The sequence below is a fragment of the Pezoporus occidentalis genome, unplaced genomic scaffold, assembly GCF_034315485.1.
Source record: "Pezoporus occidentalis ecotype Australia unplaced genomic scaffold, CSIRO_AGI_Poc_V1 ctg183, whole genome shotgun sequence".
Taxonomy (NCBI): Eukaryota; Metazoa; Chordata; class Aves; order Psittaciformes; family Psittacidae; genus Pezoporus; species Pezoporus occidentalis.
In genome coordinates this window covers 1,673,188-1,686,648 of record NW_026913673.1, presented here as the reverse complement: position 1 = coordinate 1,686,648, position 13,461 = coordinate 1,673,188, and the positions used below count along the sequence as shown (strand labels likewise).

The following is a 13,461-nucleotide window of genomic DNA, read 5'->3' as shown; positions in this document are numbered from 1 at the left end:
TTCCCGTGGATCTCTATGGGAATCCCATGGCAGCCCGGAGCCTGCAGCCCACCTCGCTCCCACCGCTCCGCTGAGCGCAGGTTCCGCGGGCGAGCAGCGAGTTATTCGCTGGTGGTGTCTGAACGGCTTCACGTTTCCAACACGTCCCTTTATTTATACCTTTAAGAAATGCCCTGGAAAATGGATTCCTGTTAATAACCTGTAATTACACAGACGCACGAGGATGATGTGGTCCTTCACTGCCAAAGCTACCCTCTCATCTGACAATTTCCTACAGGATGACAAGCTCCACGGATACACGGGAGCACAAGAGGCTGGGTGTGAGGAATTAGAAGCGCCTTTTTGCTCGCAGCGCAGGCTGTTCCAGATGCACTTGTTTAGGTGCCCTGTGTTTAGGGTGTTAGTTCCATTTAGCAAATCAGCGTGTAAATAGAAAGGAAAATTAAGAGGAAAAAATGCCACAGGAATTCTGTCAGTCAGTTTGATGGCTTCTGCTTATAGTTCATAAATAGGCAGAGGGGTTTACGGAGCGCACCGTGATGCAGGAAAGGCTTTCGTGATTGTCTGGAATTAAGATGTATTGATAGATTTGGGTTGGTACAAATATTCCCCCGCATGATCCTGAGTGCAAACCACAGCAGCGTGGTTTGAGGGCATGTGAACCAGAAATTAAAAGCGAGCCTGAGAGTCTCTTTTAATTACCCTGCTAAGTGAAAGGCAAAAGAGAGGGAATGAACGGGGAGGAAGGAGGCTCCGGCGGTGCAATACGTTAACAATCCGTGACTTCCACACACTGCGTTTTCTCCTTGATGTGGGTTTATAGTGACTGGATCTCCTTGTCAAACACTGTGAACTACCAGCGCCTTGTGCTGACCCCAGTAACCAGAGCAGGGCCCAGTCTGGGGCTCCCCCTTAACCCCTGCACATGGAGGACACATGTAATGTACGTGTGCAATGCATGTGTGTGAGTGTAGCCTTCCTGTTTGTTTTGCACCAGTGTAAGCAATGGAAGCAGGACAGAAAAGAAACAGGTCTATAGGCTCTGTTAGAGTTTGCAGTTGTACATACAGGAATCTTAATGCATTGCTGGATTTGGGATTTATACCGACCAGTTGTCCCATTAGTCTCAGTGGGTGAAATCCTGATCTCGCTGGCGTGAGGGGCAAAAACACTGCTGACTTTAAGCAGCCCATTTTTCACTCCAAAGGAGTAATGCAGCTCACTGTGTATTTTTTATTAATTATACTGGGTATGTAGTATTTAACCATCACTAAAAGCCTCTCTCTTCCTTTATTAACAGGGCTATTTATTATTCGTGAGGTTAGAGAACATCCCCTTTTCACTCTTTAAGAGTGCAGAGGTTTGAAAATGCAGTTACGCAGGGGGGTTCTTGGCACTGGTTCTTTGCTTAGGTGAGTGGTTTGTTACTCCTGTTTCACTTGTTTCTGCTCCTTAATTTTCCGTAGATTTATTTCTCCAGGCTCCTCCCTTTGTTTGCAATGGCATCTTTTACTCTGGAAATAAAACATCTACGAACTCAAAGGAAAAAGAAAGACCTAGAAGCAAAGCCAGGGAAGACACACAGTACCCGTCCCCTGGTTTTCAGGTTTCCTGGTTTATAAACCCATGTCTTAGTGAAAAACAAATGATAGTAGTGCTTAATGTCACATTGCTGGAGCAATGGTAAACCCACATAGTATATAATGCAGAGCATTATACCTGTCAATCACGGTGTGATGAAATAAATACAAACTACAGTATGAAGGAGTGAGATGCTCAACAGCATGAACTCCAAGGGTTTTGCTTGTGATGGAAATGTGCATTTTCAGTGAACATTAGTTTTTATAAACATTGAATTGTATATTGTTTGTGCACTACCCGAGATCATAGGGTTTTATAGGGGGAGGCCCCGGGGCGTGTGAGAAAGGGGTGAGACGTTGGGGTGTTTCCCATCCATCCTCTGCAGGACCCCGGTGGCGGGAGCATGGATGGCTGCGATAATTAATGATATTCCTCTGCCCTCTGTAGGAGAGCTGCCCGCACTGAACGCTGCTGCGGGAGCACCCCGACCTGTGCAGCCCCCACCGCTCTGCATCCCAATTAGAAACCAGGTCCGGATTCATTTGTAGAGCCTTTAAAAGCAGGTAAGAGTCCTGAGTGGACACAAAGGGGATGAGCAGCAGCTTACGCAGCTCTTCTCCCAACCAGGGCTCGAACCAGCTCAAGTTTGCAGGTTGCTGTTGGCACCTTCCTGGGGAAAATCTCAATGCCAGCTGTGGAAAACCCAGGTCCTGGAGTCCAGGCTGACTCCCTGAAGCTGTTCATTGTAGGGTCTGAAGTTCAAACCTGTGTCTGCAACTTGAATCCAAGATGCAGATTAAGGTCCCTACTCCCTTGTGACAAAGTATGTGCTAATTCCCATTGGCATTCCCTAATTCCAGGTCCACCTTTGTGTTTTGGGGTCACTTCACCCCACAAAGCAGCCTGGAGAAGCTGCTGGTGGCAAACCCAAGAACCTGTTCTCATTAATGCTCTTGGCTGGCCACTTCTCCATCACTTCGTTGCTCCTTCTAGGTGAGAGTTGGGCAAAAGCACTCCAGGAGCTTTGGTGCTGGTGTGGATTTGGTGAGGTTGGTGTAACTCTGGTGTAAGGAGCCATCTGGTGTAAGTCTGGTGTAAGGAGCTGTCTGTGTACCAGGACTGGGGCTAACTATGAACCCACCATTCTAAGAGAGACCCTGGCTCCAGCAGAGGCTGGGGATCTTTAGCATATGGAACAAGGAAAGAGCTAATTCAGGTCTGTGCAGCCACCAGTGCTAAAAAGGCGCAATGTGAGTTAAAGCAGCTGTAGTATTTGATATTATATATTAGGATTTTGCTTTTATGCCACTATACCGTTATTCCAGTGCTGCTCAGCTTCATCACACCGCTTCCCACAGCTCGGCTATGCGGTTATCGTTATCCTCCATCAGTGGGGGGACCAGGAACCGGCACCTACGGCCGGGCGGGCGGGAGCTAGGACCCAGCCCGTCCCACGCGCCTCAGGCCCCGCCCCGCATGGCTCCACCCCTGTATAGCCCCGCCCCGCGGCCCCTCCCTTCTCTCCCTCCTCCCTGCCGTGACAAGATGGCGGCGCCCTTAGCGCAGCAGCTGGAGGAGCTGCTCAACCCCCGGCCCAGCTTCCGCGACCCCGAGGACGACGCGGAGGAAGGTGAGGGGGGGGCCGGGAGGAGGGTTTAATACCCGCGGCCGCCGGGGGCGCGATGGGCGCTGCTGGGCGCCGCCGGACCGGCCGCACGTGGCGGAGGAAGTCGAGGGGGTGGCTCGGCCATGCCCGGTCCGGTGCCGCAGACGGGACCCCGTCATCCCCGCGGACGCCTCGGTCTGCCCCCTTGGGGAGCCGGGTGTCCCCGCTGTGCTCCCAGAGCCGGACGGCCCTCGGCTCGCAGCTGCCCGCCGCGCCGCACCGCGCCTGGGTGGTCCATTGCGAGGGCAGGGGCTACGTCAGGGACCAGGGTTCCCTCAGGAGCCCGGGCTGGGGTTCCCTCAGGAGTCGGGAACACCTCAGGGACCGGAGTTACCTTCATGGGGACCCGCGTTACCTCAGGGCCCCTTCAGAGAGCAGGGTTTGTTTGTTTAGGGTCGGGGCCATGGCCGGGGGGACCAGAGTTACCTCAGGGGTAGCGGCCATCTTGGGGGCCGGCGTTACCTCAGGGAGCGGGTTTACCTCAGGGCCCCGGGCTGGAGTCACCTCAGCGCCGAGTTTCCTCAGGCCTGCCAAGGCCGGGCTGGGCTGTGCAGAGCCGGGCTGGGAGCAGATCCGGCTGGGAATCTGCAGGAGAAGAGAGCTGTAACAGCGGAGCGGCGGGACGGGACGGGACGGTTCCTCTGCCGGAGCAGCGCGGCCGGGCCGGCTGAGGGAGCTGGGAGGCCGGGCCGCTGGTGACAGCCCTGTACACATTCCATGTGCGCGGAGTAGGGCTCAGCACATTGCACACGGGTTGTCTGATGCCAAACAACGGCCAAGTCTCGGTTTGTATCTTTAACCAAGGTGGTTTTGCCTTAGTTGTGGTTTTTGGTATCCATCCCTTCTCCCATGGCATGTAGGTGGCGGTGTCCTCTTTCCAGGCTGGTGCCTGCTGATTCCTTGGCTTACCCTCTCCAGAGCATTTTCTCCATGGGGTAGGGCTCCTCTGTAGGACATCTTGTCCCAGGTTCCTGCACTCGCCTCTGGACACTGTGAGTTAGCCGTTACACACTGGCACTGGTTGGTGATAGGAGGTACTAAGCGCTGTTCATAGTAAATGTGCCAGCTGGCTTGGATCCTCTGTACAAATCTGTGTGAGAGCAATAACGTCTTGTAAGCAACCTCTTAGTAACCATTGGGAAATTAACATAGTCGGCAGAGATGCTTCCCCATTTTAATAATCATGGTTTAGTTTCATACATCAGGGGTGCCAAGACAGAGTGCCAGAAGACTCATTGAGCGCCACAGGTCTGCCCCTTTTGCCCATTCACTCCTTGGTGCTCTGCATCTCTTGTAGCTGGGGTGACTGTATTTAGACCTGCTTTGGTTGTGAGCAGATGTTTTTTCCTTCCCCCCTGTCTCGGGTAAACACTATATGTGAGACATTTACATTTCCAAAGAACATTAAAAGAGCACTTAGCGATGTTCAGCCACTTGGATCACTCAGTTGGGTGAACAAAGCTAACCCTGTAATTTTGCATGCAGGGTGTCTTGCACATGAATGGAAATAGGGAGGTGGGCTGGTATGGTGTGTTCTCTTTGCTGGACTGCTCTGTACCTGTGTTCTGGAGAAGATGGGTATGAAAGAGGGTAATAACCAAGCGAAATGATTTTTCTCTGTTTAGTTTTCTGAAGTGTTTATGTATTTTTGTGTAGCAAGAGGCCAAAGTGCATCTGAACTGCAGACTTCCTCTTTCATTCTGTAAGCATGGAGTGAAGGCAGTCCTATTTTGCTGAGCCCTGCACCTGGAGGACTGTATTTCTCATGAATCTCTGGAAGGGCTTGGGCAGGCTTAGTTTCAGGTGTGTCCTCTAAAGAGGAGGCAGGAAGGAAAGAGTGAATGTGGGCACTGTTCATTCAAAAGAAAGAATTCAGCTCTCAGGGCCTAAAAGCCAGGCTCCTCTGTGAGGCTGTGTTGCCATCCAGCTCACCTTTGCAGTGTATTTTTGTTTGTGGAGCATGGGGAGTTTTCCATGACTCCTTCCTGCACCTGGTGGTTCTAGTCTGAAATTCAGTTCAGTTTAGATATCCCTCCCTTTTTCTGTTCCCCACAGCTACAGTTGCTAAAGTGATTGACAGATTTGAGGATGAAACTGCAGATGACGTTTTACCTGTTGGTAACATACGGAAAAAAGCTTCAGCCTCTCTCTTGGAAGCTGATAAAAGGTACAGTGGAAAAGCAACATCCCGCAAAGCTTTGCAGGAAGAACTCTGGGGAGATGCTGTATCTGAAGAAGGATCTGGTAAGAAATGCCGTTTCTTTCCCCTTTTCACTAGACTAGTTGAAATTTGAGTAGTTAACTATTAGTTAACTACAGAGCTAGGGCCGTGTGAGCTGAGATGCCAAACTTTAGGTCCCTGTTACAGGGCAATAAACAGGTACATTTAGTTGGACGTCTTGAAGTGCCTTCCCGAAATTCAGGAGTAACGTTGTATGATGATAAAATGGAGTTCGGAGCTCAAATAGCCCAAACCTGTAACTGTTGATGATGCGGGCTGCAAAAAGGCATATTTTGCTGGTAAATAAATAACTGTTTTCTCTTTTAATTATTAGCTGAAGAAGCATTAGATGACTGGTACAGTGGCAGCGAGGATTCGGAAGAGAATGGCAGCTTAGGCACTAAAACCAAGGAGAAGCTGAACAGTGCTGGCAGTGACCAAGAGGATGACTTGGAAGATGATGAAGAGACAGATCCGTCTGCCAAGACCAAGGAATCGAAGTTCAGCTTCCAGAACATCACAGACTTTGAGAAATTTACAGAGGGGATGGATGATGTTGGAATCAGTGAAGGGGAAGATGAAGATGAAGATGATGCCAGCATGGAAGAAGGAAGTGATGAGGAGGAATATGAGAGTGAAAACCATGACAGTGTAGAAGAAACCAAAGACCACGAAGATGATGGGGGGGTGATGACATTCTCAAAAGGACAAGAGACTGAAGAAGTAGAAAAAGGAAAAGCAGTGAAGAATCAGCTAGGTTTGTACACATTTGCCTTGTATTTTGTCAAGCCTTTCACATTGCTGACATCATAGAAACTGGCCATGTTAGGAGCCACTTCAGCATGTTAACATGCTGTTAGCATACTGCATGGGCATGCTACAGCAGCTCTAGTCACATTTGCAAATGGTCTGCCAGATCTGCTAGGCAAGATGGTGTCACTGTTGCTACAAAATCTCAGGTTATGAAGTGTATTTATCCACTGGCCTAACTGAACCAGTAGTAAATTGCTTGTGGTATTGGTGGGGATGGGGAGTTACCACAGTGGGAGTGCTGATGCCATTTCTGTTTCTTCTGAAAATGTTATACTGACTGCAGTTTCTTCCTGTTTGTCCTATTAAATGATCAAACCCCCATGTGCAGAATGTACTTTTAAACAGTAAAGGAAAAAGATGATTTTTCTTTTGTGGATTCTAGAATTGCAGTCAGGATCATATTGCTTTATTTTCTCTTTTTTATAAAGCTCTGTGGGATCAGCTACTGGAAGGGAGAATCAAGATGCAGAAGGCGCTTGTAACAGTCAACCGGCTTCCACAGCCAGACACTTACCCAACCTTCAGGAAGGAAGGTGGACAGGAATTTGACAACGCTGTTGAGAACTGTAAGAATTCTTTTATTTCTCTACTTTAGTTAGACTACTGTAGCCAGTATGGTTTGCCTGTGTAGGAAAGAGTTAATAGGAAGGTGAGGGCTTTGAGTTCCAGGTGCCTTGTGTTAGCTGTTGATTTGTGTTGCCTTAATTGTTAATGAAGTTCCACCTGTTTTCTACCCCAGACAAAGAGACACCTTGTCCAGAGACACCTTGTGGTACCAATTTTGTGCCGGGGCAGTGAATACAAAAATTTGCCCTAACCAGGAGTAATGAAGCCCGTAAGAGAGGGCCTGTGCTGTTAAATCAGCAGCAAATACCTTTTCAGCTTGGAGCTGCTTTGTCTGTTTATTTCTTAGGATCACTATTAATGATATTGATCTGGTGAGATTTGTAGTAGATTCTCCAATATGGCAAATACAATTGCGTGCTCCAGCTGGTAATTGCAAAGTACTTCACTGTGTTGTGGGTCTATTTAATTTTTAGAATTAGACACCTTTTTTTATTGGAGTTAAATGCACAGGGAGATGAATGTCTGGTACGTTATCCTTAGGAACAAATACAAACGACTGCAGGTATTGGTGTCTCTCCCTGACATGCTGTCTTCTGATTGCATTAATCACAAATTAATGAACTTTATAGAAGTCACAAATTAATGAACATCAAGAGGCATTGAGACATTTTGGCCTGGCCTGGCACAATTCATCTCAAAACTGGATTAGGAACTTTCCCCATCATTGTGCCTACACCAGGTGTAGACTCTCAGGGCGTATACCTCACCTGAACATGGCAGCTAATCAGCTTATCTGGAGTTACAGCAGGTGAGATCTGTTACATTTTAAACTTAGCTCTGCTGCTTTAAATTAAGTGATTAAGGGAAAAAAGGCAAACTCCCAACAATACTAAGCTGACCTTTCAGTGAAATACATGTTATTAATGTATTTAATGAGATGCATTACAAACTGCACCGAGCACCATGTTTCATTACAGGTCTAAAATGCAATATCATTAAAGACCTTTAACAGAAACAATGGTTGACATTTTGATATTTCCCATAAGCAAAATACATCCAAGAGCATGGAGTATAATACTGTACGCAGTACAGCAGGGAGGCTGATCTTTCAGTTGTTCAGAACGCTGAAGCAAAATCCACTGTTAGTAACTGCCCAGCAGTTTCCTCCCCACTCTCATCTCATAGTCTTATCACAGAAAGTTGCAGTAGTGTACTCGGATGTCCCTGGTAGCCTGGGTTTGTGTTCTGGATTTCATCTGTGAAGACAGGAAGAAAATAAAGCTGGAGTAGGTTACAATAAACTAGTTTTTGATGAGCTACACTACCATGCAGTGCAGCTGTCTTTCACTGCCCTGCAAAGATGCTCTTTCCAGAGGTTACAAAGTGCCAAGCATGAAATAAAGAGTAAACTTAGACATGAAGATCTTCTGAAAGACTAGGGATATAGTTGGTGTTACGTGGCAAAGACCTGTTTCTCTCTTGCTGTGTTAGGCCTTGTGAGAGGGATTCATGTCTGATAACAGCTAGAGCGTTACCCAGTGTGCAGGCTGAGCTGTGCTACATTTTAAGTCCAGAGCTTCTGCCTGGATAGCAGGGCTGTGGCCTGTCCATTCAGGAGGTGAAACTAAGTAATTCTGAAAGTATACATCATAATATATTTAATAAACTGTCTTACTTGGTTCTGAATGGGCATGTAGTAGGCTGGGTAAATACTCGTGAGTTCTCATACCTTCTGTGCTACCATTGGGTGAGTAGGATCCCATTCCCCAGACTTGAAAAAATAGAAGAGTTGTGCATGAGTAAGTTGAAAGATGAGTGTCCTGTAAAGTAAGACGGGACTTTAAATACTGAATGTTGAGGTGGTTCATTGTATGTGATGCACTTTGGTCTTGGACAGGATTTGGGATAATCATGACATTGACACTGTTTTGGACGGGATAGTACTCCCCTTTCAGGCAAGCCTCAGCTCCTTTCCAAATCCACAACAGAAATTTGGCATGCTTTCATTGAACAGGAAGAAATGATTTCATGTTGATGTTGCACAAAGCAGTTGGTGCCAAAAATTCAGACTCTGGATGTGCTCTGTAGCCTGCTGAAGACAGGAGTGCATAGAGGTCTCTGCACCCACCTCTCTGAGGACCTGCACTGGTCCTTTGCATCTCTGAAAGCTGTCCCAGAGCACTCAGTGATTTATCCCAAGTCCTTCCATTTCTCAGGAAATCTCTGCTCTGTGCTCACAAGAAGGATGAATTTTTTGAAGTGGAAAACAGTCCCTCGTGTATTTGTCTCCTTGCTGTATTCCACTTGTGGCAACCCTCTGTGCGGTTAGTGGTGGTAGTGAAATCCCCTTAGGTTTGAGTATAATTGTGTTAAAGAGTAGGCAGCAGTGCTCTATACATTTGCAGTTTCAAAGCTAAATCTGAGTGAACGCAGTAAGGTCATGCTTGTTTTCCCAATTTTGAGAGTGGAGGTTACAAAGCCTCTAGTGTTTTAATTTATTATTTTTTTGTAATTTTTTTTTTTTTCTTTAATGATGCCCCATGGTTTGGACACTCTGGATTCCTGAGATCTCAGGTTCTGCTGGATGATTTACTGCAAAATTGCTTATAAATTGAAGTAGAAAATGTTTTGCAGACCTGGCAGCTTTCAGGCTTCACACCCATTTGTCACCCAGCATTTCCCTTTGTGTATAGAACAAGAATTAATTAGGCTGCACTGCAGGAAAAGTTTATGGCCATAATTTATATAGGATGAATTTCTGTTTAAAGAGACAGCCTTGCTTTGTTTGCGCTGTCTTACTTTTTCTTTCCCCCTCCTTTTTTTTTTATTTAATCTTTAATTATGTTCCAGATATTTTTTTTTTTTTTGTCACTTTTTACATACAAATTGGAGAGCAAACTGTGGTCATGGAGCTTCTGTTTATTCCTGGTTTGCATCCATGGAGCAAGTTAGAGTGGGTTTTAATGCTGAAATCACAGCAGAGCGCAAATGTTTAATGCACCGCGCACGTGAGCTCCCACAGCTCACGTTCCTGAGGTGCTGCTGCCCAGGGTCTGTTTCTTCAAGATACATTTGTATTCTCTTGCACCATATCTTCCAGTCTAGTCCAGGGCTTGAGATGTTGCCTCTGTTTGGGGTCTTGCACGTTCAATTAATGTTTTTCATAATCAATGCAAGTCAGAATTTGCAGCCTGCTCCTGATTTGCACATTAAAGAGACCCATTAATTAAAAATTCCAATCCCTGGCATGTTCCCGCAGGATCCTTGCATTATTTACATAGAAAAAGAGTGCAAGGTGCAAGTTTCTGTGCTGTGGCTCTGTGCAGATTGCATGCCTGCCATTCATATTTGTGCGTGTGTTTTCAAGGGGGAGGAAGGTTAGAAGTGGATCTCAGGAAAATGTCACAAAAAATGACCTCAAGAGTGTGAAAGAGCCAAAGAAAAGGTGGAAGCAACATCAGTGAAGCCACATCCAGTGTCAGGATTTAACCAGTTCCTACGTCTGGGGCTTGTTCTGTTAAATCTTGATACAGTGACAAAAACCCTGCAGCTGATTGGGGGGCAGGGGGGCAACAAGAGCTTTAAGCAATGATCTCTCTCAGTTGACACAGGCTAGAAGCTGTTGTTCCATGTGCCCTCTGTAGCTGGGCTTCCCAAGTACTGATGTGTAGCTCTGTTCCTGCTATTTGCATTACTTTGTCTAAAGATAATTCTGGTTGAAAATACTGAGCTGGGAATGTTTTGTTGACTAGTACTTTATGTTCCCAAAGAGCTGGGAATTCTGGCTTTTAAATACTATAACATGTTATTTTCAGGTTTTAGTTGGTGAGATGAGTTAAAAGCAGGCAGAAACCCAGGTGAGATTCTGCAAGATCCTGATGGAAATGGCAAGACTTTAAAGGGATGAGTAGTTGTGTATGTTTTCATGTGTATATGTTCCCAAGAGTTCAGTAGGTGCCTGAAATGCAAACTGCTGGCTTAATTTTTGTAGGTGTTTTTGCTTTGACTCTGTCTGTCAGTGGATTAAGAGAAAACTCTGGAATACCACATGGCTGTTCTTTAGCATAAGCTCAAGATAAATTGTTTTGGAGAAATGGGGGAAATACTGGTTTTGGTAAGAGGCAGATATGCAGGGTGTGGAAGAATGGGTTTGCTCACTGAAGGAACAGAAGTGGGGACAACAAATATTAACTGTTCTTTACACTTTGTTGAGCTGTGGAGAAGTTATACAAAGGTTTGTGATCAGTAAGAAAATAAACCTGAATAAAGTGAATCAGATAAAATCAAATGAAATGCTCCATGTGCTTGCAAGGCCTGTATCCCCAAAGCTGCTTGGATTATAAATGTATTAATGGAGCAGCAGCCTCAACTTCTCAGTACAGTGCCTTGTCAGTATATGTTTTAAATAGGATGCTGGGAAGAAACTTGATTCAAAAGAAAAATGTAGAAAGATGAAAGAAGGGAAATGAGTGTGAGCTACACATAAGGTTTGCAGGAAACAGCTCACTGTTCATACTCTTACTGTGGCCAGTTTCTGCAACTCAGAGTCACTTGCTGGAGAATCTGTATTACACATTGATTAGTTATTCCCTTAAGGTGTTACATCTCAGGTGCAGCTAGCCAAGGGTTGATGTTTAATTATGTTTTACTGAAGAGTAGAGCTAAAAGGAGCACATAAACTTTGCAGGCCTTGCTTGGGGCTGTATAGGTCTGGGTGCTTGTTGCCTTCTGGAAATGGAGGAGATGCTGACTTTTTGTTCCTCAAATGTAAGGTCCAGTTGAAACACTTTGACCCAGAAATGTCTGTTTCTGGGGTGGAAAAAGCTATGTTGTTTTGAGTGTGCTGGTAAAGGACTCTGCTTGCACCTGAAGCTATGCGGACCTGCATAAGACTCTTGGTTTGCCAGGTTGGTTAACTGCTCCTGTGACAAATATCTGTGGCTTGTGACTAAACAGCACATTTGTGGACAAGGCCTCTTAAGGATGTGATTAAGAATCCCACTTACATTCATTGCCAGCAGGAGACCTCCAAATATGTGATGTGTTTTCTGGTTTTACATTCTTGCATATTAAATGTTTCTGTATGAATGCTTCACAACTGAATAGCTTCATTTTCTTCTGGGTTGCTTCTGTAATATTTTGCTGGAAAGGAGCTCAGGACTGATTTTATTCAGTATCTCTTTAGTGTATGTTCTTAGTGTCTTTTGAATAGAGGATTTTGTCTGGGTTCTGTTACTTTGGTTCCTGATCTTTAAAAAATTGAATAAATACATTCTGTAGGACATCCAGGTAAATCCTGTTGAAGAAGCTGGTTAAGCGTTGACTGAGTAAGATCAAGTCTGCCTTAAGTAGCAAAGAGCCTGTTCCACTTCCTGTAAGAGAGGATGTATCTGGCAAGGTGTCCTCCTCTCCAATTGTGCAGCATCCTCCTTCTGGTGGGGTTGTTCCTTGCCTTCACCTGGTTGTCGTTTTACACATCTGGTTAGAGGGAAGCTGTCACATGAAATGTGCTTTATAGACTTTGGGTTTTCCAGAGAAGCTGTGCAGGAATCAGCTGCCAATAATTCACTTGTAATTTTATCATCATCTCTATTTGTGGATGGCTTTTAAAACTAAACTGTATCCACCCATACATCTGGAGATGATAATACATTAACACAGAGCAGGGTAGGTGTCACAGGGGAGTGGGGGAGGAACTGAGGCACAGGCAGATTGCACAGTTTCCAGAGGCACGGAGCAGTTACAGGATTAATTGGTGCTAGGCAAGATCATGGACTTAAATGCGTTCTTGCTTTGAAGATTTTTACTGGGAGCCTGTGCAAATGTGTGACAGCAGAACTGGGTTTCAGGCCTGAGTGTAAATTATTGTGATCAGATCTAGCCCACTTAAAACTGGTAGTTCATTTTAATTGAATTGTATTAGTCTAGACACTTTCTGAATACAAAACCCATCCTGCTTTTCAGTCCATGCAGGGCTGAATTTGATTTAAATGGATGTGGATGCAGGTGTCCCCAAATTTCACCTTTTCTCTCTGATCTAATGAAGAATCTATTCAACTCTTTCTGGGTCTGAGCCAAAGCCTGTTGACATTAATGAAGACTTCTCTCTCAACTAAAATAAATGAATGAACCAGACCGTTTTTTTTTTAGACTTTGTTGTAATGATCCTATGCTGTGGAGAGCTTTTGGTAAGAACTGGGGTCAGAAAGGATGATCTGCTCATGGGTGGCCATTGTGTGTCATGCCAGTGAGTGAGAGGGAAGGGAGATGAAGTGAGAAGCTTTAGACAAAGGCACAGGTCTCATTTTTGGAGCTCAGTTATTTGTGCATGTTTAGGTGGGTGACGGTATGTGTGTGATGTGCAGGATTTGGGCTGTGCAAGGTACCAGTAAGATACTTCGTGTTTTTTTTGTTGCTGGCTGTGAATTGTTCACAAATCCTGTGTGGAAGGTGAAGTGCAGGATATTTATTTATTTAACATGCAGTTTTAGTTTGTGTTTTCTGTCTGTTTTTTGAGGGTTTTCTCTGACAAAACCCATCTTGCCCTTCCTCAGGGGGTGCCAAGGCTTTTAGCATGTGATAATTAGTCTTTTTGAACAGAATTGTCTGCTTC

General features: G+C 45.6%; 1 protein-coding gene and 2 long non-coding RNA genes across 6 annotated transcripts in view; 2 read left to right on the top strand and 1 right to left on the bottom strand.

The window, feature by feature from the left end:
• Window positions 1–2,640, top strand: part of LOC134162196 (uncharacterized) — a 209,633-nt gene extending 206,993 nt beyond the window's left edge. The window contains exons 4-5 of one of the 2 annotated variants that reach the window (XR_009964238.1): window positions 1,301–1,412; window positions 2,029–2,640. This is a non-coding gene — a long non-coding RNA (uncharacterized LOC134162196). Of the gene's footprint in view, window positions 1–1,300; window positions 1,534–2,028 lie in introns of those variants that run through there. The other variant, XR_009964239.1, reaches the window with a different exon arrangement.
• Window positions 1,214–3,917, bottom strand: LOC134162199 (uncharacterized). Its single transcript, XR_009964246.1, has 2 exons — window positions 3,728–3,917; window positions 1,214–1,514 (listed from the first exon to the last, which is right to left on the bottom strand). It is a non-coding gene; the product is annotated as an uncharacterized LOC134162199 (long non-coding RNA).
• AATF (apoptosis antagonizing transcription factor) overlaps window positions 3,113–13,461 on the top strand; it is a 51,221-nt gene continuing 40,872 nt past the window's right edge. For all 3 annotated transcript variants that reach the window (XM_062615773.1, XM_062615771.1, XM_062615772.1), the window contains exons 1-4: window positions 3,113–3,211; window positions 5,303–5,491; window positions 5,803–6,225; window positions 6,710–6,847. In XM_062615773.1, the coding sequence (XP_062471757.1) occupies window positions 3,127–3,211; window positions 5,303–5,491; window positions 5,803–6,225; window positions 6,710–6,847 (835 nt within the window). In that variant the 5' untranslated portion in view covers window positions 3,113–3,126. The remainder of the gene's footprint in view (window positions 3,212–5,302; window positions 5,492–5,802; window positions 6,226–6,709; window positions 6,848–13,461) is intronic.